Genomic DNA, 14545 nt, shown 5'->3' on the forward strand with positions numbered 1-14545 from the left:
TAGAAGCAAGTATTCTTGCTTTGAGGGAGTACTTGAGTGGAGGCCCAATGTCCTTCTGCTACCTTAATACTAAACCTATAAATGTAGGCACATAGATCTATTTCCCCATCCTCATATAGATATTTTTGCATATGTACCTATCTTTATCTAGACCTCTATAAATGCCCTTTGCCTCCCAGCTCTTTCTTCTATTTCCCTTGATTTTCCTCCTGTCCCACTATCATGCTCAGTCCCCACTAGGGTTTCAGCAATTCCTCTTAGTTATATTACCCTTGATCATGCCCTACCAGGCCTCCCACACCCACCTAGAGGTATAATGAATAGTTGTTGACTAGTTTTCTCTGAAAAGCAAATATCTTAGTTTTGTTATTTTTCATTAGCAAAGAAAGCAAAACAAAAAAATCTAAATACCCAATAATGTTGCTGGATTTCTGTTTGTTTGAAACTCCACTTGTTTAACCCTGTGTAGGTGGTAGGTGTTGTTGAGTTGGTTCCAACCCTTTGTACAGCAGAAGGAGAACCCTGCTGGCTCCGTACCAGTCCTTAAAAGCGTTTGTTATGTTTGATTCCATTGTTGTAGCCACGGTGTCAATTCATCTTATTGAGTTTAATTCATACTTTTAAGTTACATATAAATGTGTTATAAAATTTGTCGTGTGTTTAAGGAAAATTCTATTTTATGCCTAGTGAAGAATTTGTGAATTCAATTTTTCTTATTGACTTGATTTTTGGCCTTGTGCCATGCATTTCTAATAATCCAATTGTTTATCTGATAGTTTTATACATTTGTTTGCGCCCTAGAAATACTTATTTTATTGATTAATGAGAAAATTTGCTAAACTCAGCTAGGATTTTGGCAATACTTATTTTTGGTTGGGAAGTGCTTTGGTTTAGAACAAGTGGACATGGATTTCCTGCTCTCCTTTCTCTGTTTTATACAAAGAAGAAAAACCTCAGGAATACTAGGATATTTACATCGGAATTAGTAATCTTCACAGCCACACATCTATCCTTTCCCACTGCTATTGAGTCAATTCCGACGCCCGGTTCTTGAGACTGTACATTTTTACGGGAACACACAGCCCCTTCTTTCTCCCACAGAGCAGGTGGTGGGTTTGAACTGCTGACCTTTTGGCTAGCAGCTCAACACCTATACTAACCCACACTGCCACCAGGGCTCCTTAAACCTCTCGGTAGGAAGCATATGAAATAAGTGATTTGTGACTTTGGGGGTTTCAGGTGGCTATATTGATGGGTAGTCCCAATGCTTTGTCCTAATGTTCTTGCTTTTACAACTCTCAATTTTTGGTATTAATCATTTAGGTAAATAATTGCAAGAGACTAAATTTTCTTATTTTGCAACATTCACTTTTAATTTATATACTATATAATCTTAATTATATATTATTATAGAAGAAATAACTTTCACTTTTCCTTTTTGTTGTAATATGAGCAATGTCACCAGCTTTCACAAGAAGATCTGAATGACATCTCAGTAGGGAGCATCACTGGTAACGCATTGTGAACACGAGTTGCCTGAGCACATGCATTCTTTGGCGACTCCCGCTGTCATTTGTGAAAGAACATGAAAGTGTGCCTTCCTTGCCTGACATAGCAATTAAAGTTTATACAGTATTAATTAGATTACAATTTTTAAAAAACCATTAAAGTTCCATTGGCTGCCACAAGGTCAGAGAAAAGGATGAAGGGCTCATTGCTGAATACTTGACCCTTACTATAACTTAGTTTAATATGTCCCTCGGGGACCTTTCAAAAGTAGCATTTTGGTCACATTGTACACGTATGTACTCGGGTAAAACAGATTAAAAACCTATGTGACATTTAAGACACGGGAAATAGTAGCAGCTTGCATTGAGGAAGAAGCCATCGAGTTTTCTAAAATGGAGCACTGACTCGAGTGGGCCTCTTGCTGACTCCTGTCTTCAGATCATTGTATTACACAAATTGTAAGTCTTTATGTATTACCAAGTATTCAGAGTCCGTCTTTTTTTTTTTCTTTTAAAAGATCTGAGTAACATAATGTACACTCACTATCGAAAAGCACAGATACCAAGCAAACATTTGAAAACAAAATGTAAACCACGGTAAATCAAAGCCCCCTAAGCTCACGACAAGCGCCGTGGTCGCCCCGTGGTTCTGCATGTGGCTGTGGATGGACTCGCAGCCACATTTGCTCGAGCAGAGAAGGAGGCGCAGTTGGTTTCCAGAAAGGTGTATAGCCCTGACAACCCTGGGGTGCAGTTCTGCTCTGGGTCAGGCTTTCTCTGAGTCAGAATTGCCTGGAAGGCAGTCAGTAGCATTAGTTGGGTTTCTGCTAAAGCTAATGTCTTGGCATTTTGGTAACTCTCCTTCTGGATTTTTTTCCTCATGTAAATATATTTTAAGAAATTGTTTGTTTTACGAAAGTGAGGTATTAAGTATACTGTTCTATAGCCTTCATTTTTCCTGCCAGTAAACATAGAGTACGGATTTTCTATTACGTGTACATCACTCCAGACCTGGGACTTTAAATAGCTCAGTGAACAACTCCAGTGTCTCTCATTGCATTTTCCACGAGACTTGAAGACCCGTCTACAAACCCTAGAAACCTAAACCCATTGCCAGCAAGCACAACTCCTAACTTTAGAAGACAAATGAGAACAGGGAAGAGATGGGGCTTTCTACTCACGTAAATAGCTCCGAGTCGCGGGAACCACAGGGCAGTCTGCCTGTCGTGGAGGGTCACTAGGAGTCAGCATCAGCTCGTGGCAGTGAGTTGGTTTCTAATATGTACGGGAGCCGATAGTCTCATTTTTCTCCACCGAGAACAGCTGGTGGGTTCAACTGCCAAGCTTGCGGTTAGCAGCCCACCATGCGAGCAGATACGATATGTGGTTTAAATCGTCCTCTAGTCATGGCTATTTTTTCCTGCTTTTGAGTGTGATGAATGTGTGATGCACCAGAAATGTTTTCCCTTGTCTGAGAAAGAACCAATGATTACCATAGGATAGAGTGCTAACGATTGCTAGGCAAAAGATTATGAATTTACCTAAAGCCAGCAGTGTCTAATTTGTAAGTCTGAAAAGCCTGTTTATTTTCATTTACTAGTAGATTGTATTTTTCACACATTTCCTACATTATATTTCCTACTGACAGGGTAAATGACTTTTTTCACAGCCTTTTCCCCACCCCACCCCCATTTGAGGCAGATATCTTTTTATTTATAATAGAGCCTTCTTACATTTATCTTGTGATTTGTCTCATTTGTGTTTTTCCTCCTATGGTATTTTAGGGGGTAGATTTTGGCCCTCTCGGAATTCCTGCACCCATTTTAGTCTTTTAAAGTTCTCTTTCTAAAGATGTGTCAGTGCAGTGTGTCATATTGTAGTGACTCTGTGGTCCAACAGAACAAAGCAAGTGCTGAACTAGCCTCCCAAGGGTGTAGCCCACTGTTGCGGCCACTGAGCCAATACTCCATCTCTGAGCTCTTCCTTTCCCGGCCTCTCTGAGCTTCACAGAGTTGATGACCCTCCTGATAACAGGCCCAGTCCATGAGGGCAGGTCTCCTCATTCTCACCTTTGAGGAGCTTTCTGGCGTACTTCTTCCAAGACAATGTATTTTATAATAATGTATATTTTTACATGGTCCGTGTGATTTTCAGTGAATCTAGAACATGCTGACATTTTTTTTTCCATCCCAAATAATCTCAGGAGCAGACATGATAAGCATACATAATGAAGAAGAAAATGCTTTTATACTGGATATTTTGAAAAAGCAGTGGAAAGGCCTGGATGATATTCTACTAGGAATGTTTTATGACACAGATGGTAAGTAATAGTTACTTGTGGGATATCATTGTTGTTTTCCTGTTTCTTAATACTAGGAAAACTGCACGTCATTGTTGTTCTTTTCGTTCCTCTTCTATTCTTCTCTTTCAGTTTTGTAGTTAAAGCTGACATTTTCCGTGGCCTCTGTGTTACCAAATATCGCTTTAAGACTTGAGCCACAACTTTAAACTGAGGGCTCAGCCTGTTTCCTACATAAAAACCATAGCTAGCTCTCTTCTGAATTAAATGCTCTTTATGCCAAGTATTTTTATCATGTCGTGACCATAACAATTACTTGTGTTGGAAATTAAAAGAAAAAGGAGAGACTGAACTATCTTCTATGAATGTATTTGTTTTCAATATAGAAAATACCTCTGCAGATGTATTCACTATGAAAGGACTAATGTTACTGTTATTATTTTAACCATTTTTCTTAGAAAATGTGTTTTTTAAAATGTAGAACAAAACTCAACATCATAAAAAGATTACTGGTTACCCAAAATCCATTTGCAGGATCCACACATGGATTAAGCCTCCAGTGAATCCCCTCTGATCATAGTTGAGATGTGACTAGCCCTGTTATCAGAGAGAGAACATTGTAGATTATGGCAGATGTAATTAAGTTAAAATGCAATATCTTACCATTTGATCTCCCTTTTGACCCGTTTAAAAAAAAAAAAGTGATGGGGAAATACCGCGTGGATTAAGTCCTTGGTGAATCCCCTCGGACCATGGACCAGGGATTTGAATACCAGATACGGCTAAGTTAAAATTTTGCACCCTATCATTTATGATCCATTTAAATATGGACATTTTTAGTATTTTCTTTCCATTTGGCTGAGGTTTTATGTTTTACTTTTTTTTTAATGCTTTTCTCTATATGAAACCCAGGATAAGTAAGTCTATAGGACAGCAACTGGATTAATACTTCCTTAGGGGCATGCAAGGGGAGGTTGGGGGAAAATGGGGAGCTAAAAACCATGAGTTTAAGAATAAAGAAAATGTTCTAAAACTGTGGTGATGATTGTACAACTCCTCTTGAAATGACTGAACTATTGAATTGTATGATATGTGAATTCTATGGCAATAAAATTGGTCATATGGGGAGTTGTGGAACCCACCAGACGATGGCATTTAGTTCCCCTGCAGCTCTGGAACCGAACTCAAACCCCCGCCTCCATTTTCAATAAATGAGTAGACAGGTCTCTACCAGGGGATCAATAATTCTAATGAGATATGAACACTTTAGAACATAGGTTTCCCAAATTATTTGGGGCCTAGTGCTCCCCTTGCAGACAAAATAAAAAATTACCCAGCACCAATTCCCTTCCTGCCCGTCAATTAAAAACTTTTCTACAATAAGCTAGAATAATATGTAACGCCTAACCCCCGGATTACCCACTTTGGGAAACACTGCCTTAGAATAATCCATCATTTCAGATGAAAAAAAGCAGCATTTACCCAAGGACAGAGTTCAGAAGGGTTAAGAAAGGCAGAGGAAAGGAAACTGGGGGAGGTGGGATACATCAAGAGGATTGCTATTAATGAGCTGAAATGAAATGTGGATGAATTTTGTACTGTAAAACTGGTGCTTTGCTCTGTAAGTCTCCACCCAAGTCACAATAAAGTTAAAAAGTCCTTAATGCATTTTGATGCTTTGCCTGTAACAGACCCAAAACCAAACTCCCTGCCAAGTCAATTCCAACTCAGAGCAACCCTGATAGAAACCTTGTGGGTTTCTGAGGCTATAAATCTTTTGGGAGCAGAAAGCCTGATCTTTCTTTCTCCTGGGGAGATGCTCAGAGGTTTGAACTTCTGGCCTGTAGTTAGCAGCCTAATTGAGAACCAATTATACCACCAGGACTTCTTTCTCCTGATTCAAAGCAAAAGTTTAGACCAGACTTTTAGTATTTCCCACTTTTAACCTTTAACTTCTTTCTTTCAATACCTTTTCATAGGACTCCTTGAGTGGTACAAAGTGACTACCCTAGATTGCTGAAAGGTTGGAGGTTTGAGTTCACCCACAGGCACCTTGGAAGAAAGGCCTGGCCCATTGACTTCCCCAGTCATCCATTGAAACCCCTGTGGATCACGGTTCTACTGTGACACACAGGGGCCACTAGAGTTGAAATCAATTTGATCAATTTTATACTGTCAGTGTTGGAAATATTCCTTATCTTGACAGATGCCTGTTTCAAGTGGTTCGATAAATCAAATATGACATTTGATAAGTGGACAGACCAAGATGATGGTGAGGATCTAGTGGACACCTGTGCTTTTCTGCACATGAAGACGGGTGGATGGAAAAAAGGAAATTGTGAAGTTTCTTCTGTAATAGGAACACTTTGCAAAGCAGCGAGTAAGTACGAAGGCCTTTTTTTTGTCTCCCAAGGAGAGTAAAAGAAGGGCAGGTTTCCAGATAATTGTCTTTGACTTTAGTGTGCCTCGATAAGTAGAGGGAAGTTTTTCAGAATATTTTAGGATAGTTTGCTCCCACGTAACTTTGAAGCCAAATATGCAACTCTTTTGCATTTCAGATAAAGGGAAGCACATATAATTTTATTTTACCTGTTTCTTCCTAGAGTTTGCAAGATGTCAAAATATTCTTTTGTTCAAGGGGGTAGTCATAGACCCTTCGCATGCCGTGTGATTGCACAGTGGGAAAGGACGAGGAAAGGTCGTGTATGATGCTTAGAGTCTAATGATTAGCTTACAAGTAGATTAGAATCTATTTAAGAACTTTTGTTTAAGTCAACAAAGAGAATTCCGTCACGGCTTATAATTTACTCTGGAGTAAAAGTAAAATTTTCATTTTCATATGACAATTCAAAATGCTTTTTAAAACACTAAAATGGTCTCAGCCCACAAAAATATTTTGATGTTTTTATTAAACACTGAGTCTAGTTTATACTTTTACATTTTAGAAATGCTTTTCTGATTAAGGACACGTATAACATTTTACTATATGATTTTAGCATGCTTGCAACTTGACAGACGGCCCTTTCCGCGTTTTGCATCATGTTCCTCTCTTCTGCTTCTACTGGCACTAGAACAATCCAGCTGGCTCTGCTCACTGTCTTTCTTTACATCTGATACCAAATTCCCTACCTCCCCACATCCCAGCCCACCCCCAGCCCTGCTCCCACACACAGCAGGGTGCTTGACTACAGTAAGTTTTATAGTGATGACCTACATTGTTTCTTTGTTGTAGCTTATGGTGATAGCATTCAATTTCCAACATTTATTTGATTTTTTAAAAATTGGTTCTTTTCACATACTGCACCTCAGGGCACCATTTCATAAACATAACTTTTCATTACATTCTAAGTTTAAAACATCAGACACAGTGAGCAAATCCATATTGAGGACAAGGTCAGAGTTATAATATTGCTAAGTTGGTTTTCTCCAGACTCGTCAGAACCTTTTTACTCCTCTCGCTTCATCTTTTTTTCTCTTCAGTTCCTTTATTCTCTCTCCAAAAGCCAAGTGATAGGCCTCAAGAAATATATTTATATATATATATTAAACTAAGTTCAAAACAGATAATGGAGGCAGCTAAGCAACAGTCTACTAAACCAGCTGTCTACTAAACAGTTCAAATGCTTTAGAAGCGTTGTAAGTTAACCTTTGAAAAGTACACTTAAATTTTAACTGTTATGTTCTTTTGTATTTTAGTCCCATATGAAAAGAGATATTTATCAGGTAAGTCATGCTTTCAGCTTTTTTTCCCCCATAAGAATATAGTATTAAGATTCTATCATGCTTGGCCCTCCACTCAAGTACTCCCTCAATGGAAGAACACTTTGTTCTACTGAACTGGCATTCCATGATACTCACCTTCCTGACACAATCGCTGAAGACAAAGCGGGTAAATAAGCAAATGTGGTGAAGACAGCTGATGGTGCCCGGCTATTAAAAGATATAGCATCTGGGGTCTTAAAGGTTTGAAGATAAACAAGCGGCCATGTAGCTGAAGCAACAAAGCCCACATGGAAGAAGCACACCAGCCCGTGTGATCACGAAGTGTTGATGGGATCAGGTATCAGGCATCAAAGAACAAAAAATCATATCATTGTGAATGAGGGGGAGTGCGGAGTGGAGACCCAAAGCCCACCTGTAGGCAACTGGACATCCCCTTACAGAAGGGTCGCAGGGAGGAGACAAGCCAGTCAGGGTACAGTATAGCAATGATGAAACATACTTTACTCTAGTTCCTAAATGCCTCCGCCACCCCACCCCCACCCCATGATCCCAATTCTACAAGTTTGACTAGACTAGAGGATGTACACTGGTACAGATAGGAACTGGAAACACAAGGAATCCAGGACAGATGAACTCCTCAGGACCAGTGGTGAGAGTGGTGATACCAGGAGGGTGGAGGGAAGGTGGGGTAGAAAGGGGGAACTGATCACAAGGATATACATATAACCCCCTCACTGGGGGATAGACAACAGAAAAGTGGGTGAAGGGAGATGTCAGACAGTGTAAGACATGACAATAATAATTTATAAATTATCATGGGTTTGTGAGGGAGGGTGGGGCGGGAAGGCAGGGGAACAAATGAGGAGCTGATACCAAGGGTTCAAGTAGAAAGAAAACGTTTTGAGAATGATGATGGGGACATGTACAAATGTACTTGACACAATGGAAGTATGTATGGATTGTGATAAGAGTTGTACGAGCCCCCAATAAAATGATTTTTTAAAAAGATTGCCATGCTAATATACTTTAAAAGATTCCTTTCAAATTAATTATATAACATAATGTAAAGTAGGATAACTTTTATAAGACTGCAGAAAGGTCTCTTGGCTTAGTAATAAGACTTGGAATTTTAAATCTGGTACTGCAAGTTATAGATGAAATAAACTTAAATTTATTTTTACCAAATTATATTTTCCCAATTGATCTCCATTGTTAAAAAAAGTTGAAGCTATACCTCAAAGTTGTAATTACATTTCATGAAGTATCTAAATGCCCTAAAAAAAACCCCAAAAACCCCATATAACATATTTTACATAGTTCAAAACTCAAAATTATGGAAGGTAAACACTTGAAACATTTCCCCTCCTTCCAACCCCTATCCAATGTTTTTACCTTTCCTCTTACTGGACACCATTTAAATCAGTTTCTTGTTTAACCTTTTACAGTTTTGCTAATGTAAGCAGAGTTAAATGTTTTATTTTGCCCTTTCAGTCTACAGGTGTCCCTGTATGATTACCTAGTGTTTCTATTTTGTAGCCGCACCCTCTGCCACTCTATGAATAGACATATTTAACGAGCATCAGATTCCTACAGAGCCATCTCCAAACACTTGCTATCATCAAGAATGCTGCAATGAATCACCTTGTAGAAATCTGCTTATAGATTTTCTTGAAATATAGTTGCTGGGTCCAAGATTAATCTCTAACTTTGATTAATCTGTCAATATTGACAGATATTGTTCTAGACAAGTTTTAACATTTTGCATTCTCAGTAGCAATGTATAATAGAGTTTACTATGAATTGTATGGATTTGCTGCCATTTGGCTATCTCTTTATTTCCCTAGTTTTAGGTATAGTTTTAAACTACACAGACCATAAGCGTACAGCTTGAGTTTTCATGCGTAGTCCTATGTAACTACCATTCAGATGAAGATATGGAACATTTCTATTATCCTAAAAAGTTTGATTCCTTTCCTCAAAAATGTCCACCACTGCCCATTACTACAGTAACATTCTTTCTCTTACCATAGTTACCTATTCTTGAACATCATGTACTCCTTTATACATGTCTGGTTTTTCATTCAACATGTTGCTTAACTTCATGTTATGTATATACATGGTACTCAATTGCTATACAATATTTTATTTTATAAAAATATAAAAGCCAGTTGTTGATGGATATTTGGATTGCCTCCAGTTTGGGAATATGATGAATTGAGCTTTCTCTGAATATGTTCAGAGAAATCTAATTTTGGCCTAGTTTTAATTTTTCTTGGATCTATTCCCAAGTCTAGAAGACCTGGGTCATCCATAGTGGTGGGGCCATGTTCATTCCGATTAGCACCATTTATCCCCATCCCAATGATGGCAGTGTCAAGTCTCTCTGCAAGGGTCTAATTGTGATTTTAATTTTAATTTCTCTGACATTGAATACCTTTTCACATTATCATTTAGATAACTTTCTCTTTTAAAAATACCTGAAGGCTTTTGTCCATTTGTGTTTTTATTTTAAAATACTTTCATTGGGGGCTCTTACATCTCTCATCACAATCCATACATTCTTCCAGTGTCAAGCACATATGCTGCCATCATTTTCAAAGCGTTCTCTTCCCACTTGAGCCCCTGATATCAGCTCCCCATTTCTCCCCCCTCCCTCCCCCAACCACCCTCCCTCACGAACCCTTGATAAGTTATAGGTTATTTTTTCCATGTCTTACATCACCTCCTCCATCGCCCCTCACTCACTTTTCTGTTATTTGTCCCTCTGGGAGGGGATTCTAGATTGATCCTTCTGATCGGTTCCCCCATTCTACCCCTGTCCTCCTCTAATCCTCTGGGTATCTCTACTCTCCTTGTTGGGTTGTTTTGTTTTTAAGGGGTTGTTTGGTAGACAGACTTGCATAGCCCCTGGAACATTGTCAGAGGTGTGTTGTGGGCATTTTCCTACAATTTGGGGCTCACTGTTGATTAAAATCATGTTGGGGAGGAGGAATGAAGCACCTAGGAGTTTATATCAGGTGCTGAGAGCACGCTGAATTATTCCTTCTATGGGAAGTCAATATAGAACACCTGAGCCCAGTGAGTGGCATAGTGCGTTATGAATTGGGCTGCTAACCACAAGGTCAGCAGTTCTAAACCAGCAGTCCTCATTAGGAAGATGAGTTTTCTATCCCCGTTCAGATTTACAATCTCAGAATCCAACAGGAGCAGTTCTATTTTGTCCAATAGGGTCAATGAGTCAGAATTGAAGCTAGTGAGTTTAGCCATTATGTGCTTTCTATCAAATAAGCGATGGATTTTTGCCTTTTAACTTCCTAACTCAAAACTCTCCTTTGCTCCAGTGAGAAACCTTGCATAGCATTGTAATATACTGCTTGTTCTCTGCCTTGTGATTGACCTCCTCCCATGTTCAGTAGCATAGATTGTCCACAGTTCACTTGCAAAATGGAAAATACTAACAGAATATAGTATTCTTGGCTGTATTCCACCAATTGAATGGTTCCTAACCAGTTGTTAGGATAACTGATCTTATACTTCTCTTTATTAAGCTATGATCACGTAATCATCTCAAAAGACTATCAGCACATACTCTGCGCACTGATGCTGTATGTCTGGCTGCAGTGAGCAGCAAGGTGCTAAGGGTAAACGCAGGCCCTGCGAAATGTCAACCTGGTGAGGCCCCTTTCCTCAGTGATCATTTCAGTCATTTCCCCAATGCCAATTCTCACCTAACCACCTGGTTTTTGAAACCTAACCGGTTATGTTGACAAAAGAAGGGATGTATTATAGATTCATTAATAGATTCAAATAAAATTAGTATGCTCACATGGATAAATAATTAAGGGGATACATTAAAGGCAGGATTGTATTATCTTGATTAAAAGTGCTATGGGAGCAATTAAAGTTAAGATAGAATTAAAGTATAGATAAATCCCTAAAAAATGAAATAATTCCATTTGAATTAGCTGTTTGCGGGATTTGGAGATTACCTCCCCCCGCCCCATTTAATAGAGTGCCATGAATTAGGGGAGAAATTGCCCTTATGTTTACAGGGTCAAGGTTGCTGTTTTAGAATCTCTTTCAGTTTTAGTCTTCTGTAAGAAGATTCTGACTCATAGTGATTCTATAGGGCAGGATAGAACTGCCCTTCTGGGTTCCCAAGATTGTACATCGGTATAGTTAAGAGCAGAAAGCCTCATTTCTCCTGGGGAGTGGCTTGTGGCTTTGAACTGCTGAGTTGGTGATTAGCAGCCCAAGGTCTAACTCAGTGTGCCACCTAACCAATTTTACAACTGCACAAAAATGTCTGTTTTCTAATGATGAAAATGTACAAAATGACATTAAATCTTTTAAATTCAGATAATGAATTTGGAAGGTTAGAGTTGAAAGTTTCTAGAACCTTGATTTTTTTTTTAAAGGATAATGCTTGTCAGAGATTTTAGAACATGGCATGATATATTAACTGCATTATAGAGTACTTTTTACTAATGGATATGTTCCTATGTGCCTTTACCACCAATTATCTATTTTAGTATTAAATGTTCTCCAATGAAAATTACCACAAGGCCAGCAGCTTGAAACCACTAACCACTCTGTGGGAGAAACGTATGAGGCTTTCCACTCCTGTAAAGATGTAGTCTCAAAAACCCCGTCCCACAGATAGGGCCACTATGAGTTGTAATCAACTCAATGGCAGAGGTTTGAAGTAATTACCAAAAACCCTAGTACATACACAGGCACTGCTGCTAAGGTGGACAAAAAATAGACTGCACTCACTAAGCTTACATTTTAAGGGAAAGGGGGACAGTAAATATTTGTTAGATGTCAACATTATGAAAAAAAATACAAGTTCTATTAAGGAGTTAGGAATGTGGAGTTGATACATTTCACACAAACTTACATTTTTAGAAGACTGAATGTCTTCCAAGGAACCATGATGGCAAATTAGTTAATTGCTTGGCGCCAACTGGTAGGTTGGCAGTTCCACTCAAGGCCTGGTGATGTGCTCCTGTAAAACTTGCAGCCTAGAAAACCCGATGGGTCAATGTACATCAGAACTGACTAGATGGCATCTAGCAAGGAGTCTTTGGATGTAGCAATGAAGCAGGTATTTGGACACTAGCAGAAAGGCTGGTGGCTGAAACCTAAGCAAAAGTGCCACAGAAGGTTGCAGTGAGTTAGAAGTAACTGCAAGTGAGCTACTGGAAGACTAAAGGGCAGAATTCAGTTGTGCCATCTCCTGCTAGTGTGAATTTTGAAGACTGGCAATGTTTTAAGAATATGAGTGTTCTCTTTGGTTCAGACTTCTCTCACCAGTCTTTAGTTTTTCTCTCTTACTTTTCCAAGCAGTAGCTGGTGTTATGTCCAATTAATCATAATGTAAAATTACACTCATAAAGAAAAATAACTGGTTTTCAAGCCCTTTTTTAATTACTAAACACAAATACAAGTATCTTTCAAAAACCATTTTTTCTCCCAACTTCTGCCATGACTTACTTGCAAGGTTGATGGTTTAATCCACCAGCTGCCCCGCAGCAGAAAGCAGTGCATGGTTTACAAAGCTTCAGAAAGCCTATTTAGGGTCACTGTTTGAATCAACCTAGAAGTGGACTTTTGGTTTTATAGAGGCGCTAAGTTTTACTTGGAATTTTCAAGTCTGATTATAGAAATCTTAATGTGCTGTAATAAAATTGCAACTTTCACCAGCCTTTCTCATGTGTGGGATTTTTTAGGGTGACGTTTTCTGGCACTATGCTCACGCTCCCCAAAATGCAATACTTATTGTAGCCTGACCTTTTTGTCTCCTCCTTTACAGATAACCACATTTTAATATCTGCGATGGTGATTGCTAGCACAATAGTTTTGACCCTTTTGGGCGCAATCCTCTGGTTCCTGTACAAAAGACATTCCGAGTCTGGTTTCACCACTGTCTTTTCAAGTGTGGCCCAATCTCCTTACAGTGATGACTGCGTCTTGGTAGTGGAAGAAAACGAACATGCTGTTCAGTTCGACTGAATTTTTTTTGTCATCTCATATTGACATCGAAAGTACTACCAGTGATTTGTGTGAAAATTTGATATAAAACTTGGGAGTTACACACGAGTCTTTATGGTATATTTTCTCCGTATAGCAACATTGTTTTCAAGTAATAATTCTGTCAAAACCTAATCTTTGAGCACATTTTCTAAAGATTTAAAATGAACTATCATTTGGTGACTTCACCACACCCGCCCCCTTTAATGAGGGCAAGCTTGAAGCCCGAGTAAAGCAGATAAAAAGCAAAGCCCAGTGTGCTGGTCTTCCTTCTCTTCCCTTTCAGTGAACCACCCAAGTTTTTCATTGACGTTCTGGGGGTGTTGTGATTAAGTGCTTGGCAGCCAACTGAAAGGCTTGTGTGAACTTTACACTTGGAGGGACAAAGATGGGGTGTCGGCTTCCAGTAGTTACCACTGTAGGAACCTTATGGGCCATGTTTTCACCATCTTTGTGAAGACCTCTCATCTTCCGTTTAAGCAATCTCCTATGGTTTTCAAATCTTGCTCCTTGACCAAGGAACATGATGTAGAAGCCTGACATTTAAATGACTTTACACATCTGTATGTGCTTGGTGTTTTGTGGATCACTTCTCTAATTTTAATTTCCAGCTACCTTTGCAATTTAGATTACATAATTTTTACAATTTCATTACCTGTAGACATACTATTTTGGACCACAATCAGTATTCTGTACACGACAAATTAAATTTTGGGGGTAGGAAGGGAAACCCAAAGCCCATCTGTAGATAACTGGACATTCCCTCACAGAAAGGTCACAAGAACGAGAGCCACGGTGCATGCAGCACACCGCCCACGGACTGACCACACATTCCTCTAGTTCTTTATGCTTCCACCCCCACCCCATCATTACCCGTTTGGTCTTAAAAATCCAGCTAGACCAGACCATGTACACTTGGACAGATAAACCCCTCAGGAACATTAATGGGAATAGTGACATGAGGGTTGGGGGACACTGGGGG

General features: G+C 39.1%; 1 protein-coding gene across 1 annotated transcript in view; it reads left to right on the forward strand.

Moving 5' to 3' along the window:
- The window catches only part of CD302 (CD302 molecule), a 29211-nt gene extending 15398 nt beyond the window's left edge, over positions 1-13813 (forward strand). Inside the window, exons 3-6 of the mRNA XM_030887897.2 lie at positions 3712-3828; positions 6014-6187; positions 7504-7530; positions 13346-13813. Of these exons, the coding sequence (XP_030743757.2) occupies positions 3712-3828; positions 6014-6187; positions 7504-7530; positions 13346-13545 (518 nt within the window). The 3' untranslated portion in view covers positions 13546-13813. The remainder of the gene's footprint in view (positions 1-3711; positions 3829-6013; positions 6188-7503; positions 7531-13345) is intronic.
- The last annotated feature ends 732 nt before the right edge of the window (positions 13814-14545 follow it).

The sequence above is a fragment of the Echinops telfairi genome, unplaced genomic scaffold (genome assembly GCF_000313985.2).
Source record: "Echinops telfairi isolate 266 unplaced genomic scaffold, ASM31398v2 ScPeMD7_4;HRSCAF=17, whole genome shotgun sequence".
NCBI classification, from domain to species: domain Eukaryota; kingdom Metazoa; phylum Chordata; class Mammalia; order Afrosoricida; family Tenrecidae; genus Echinops; species Echinops telfairi.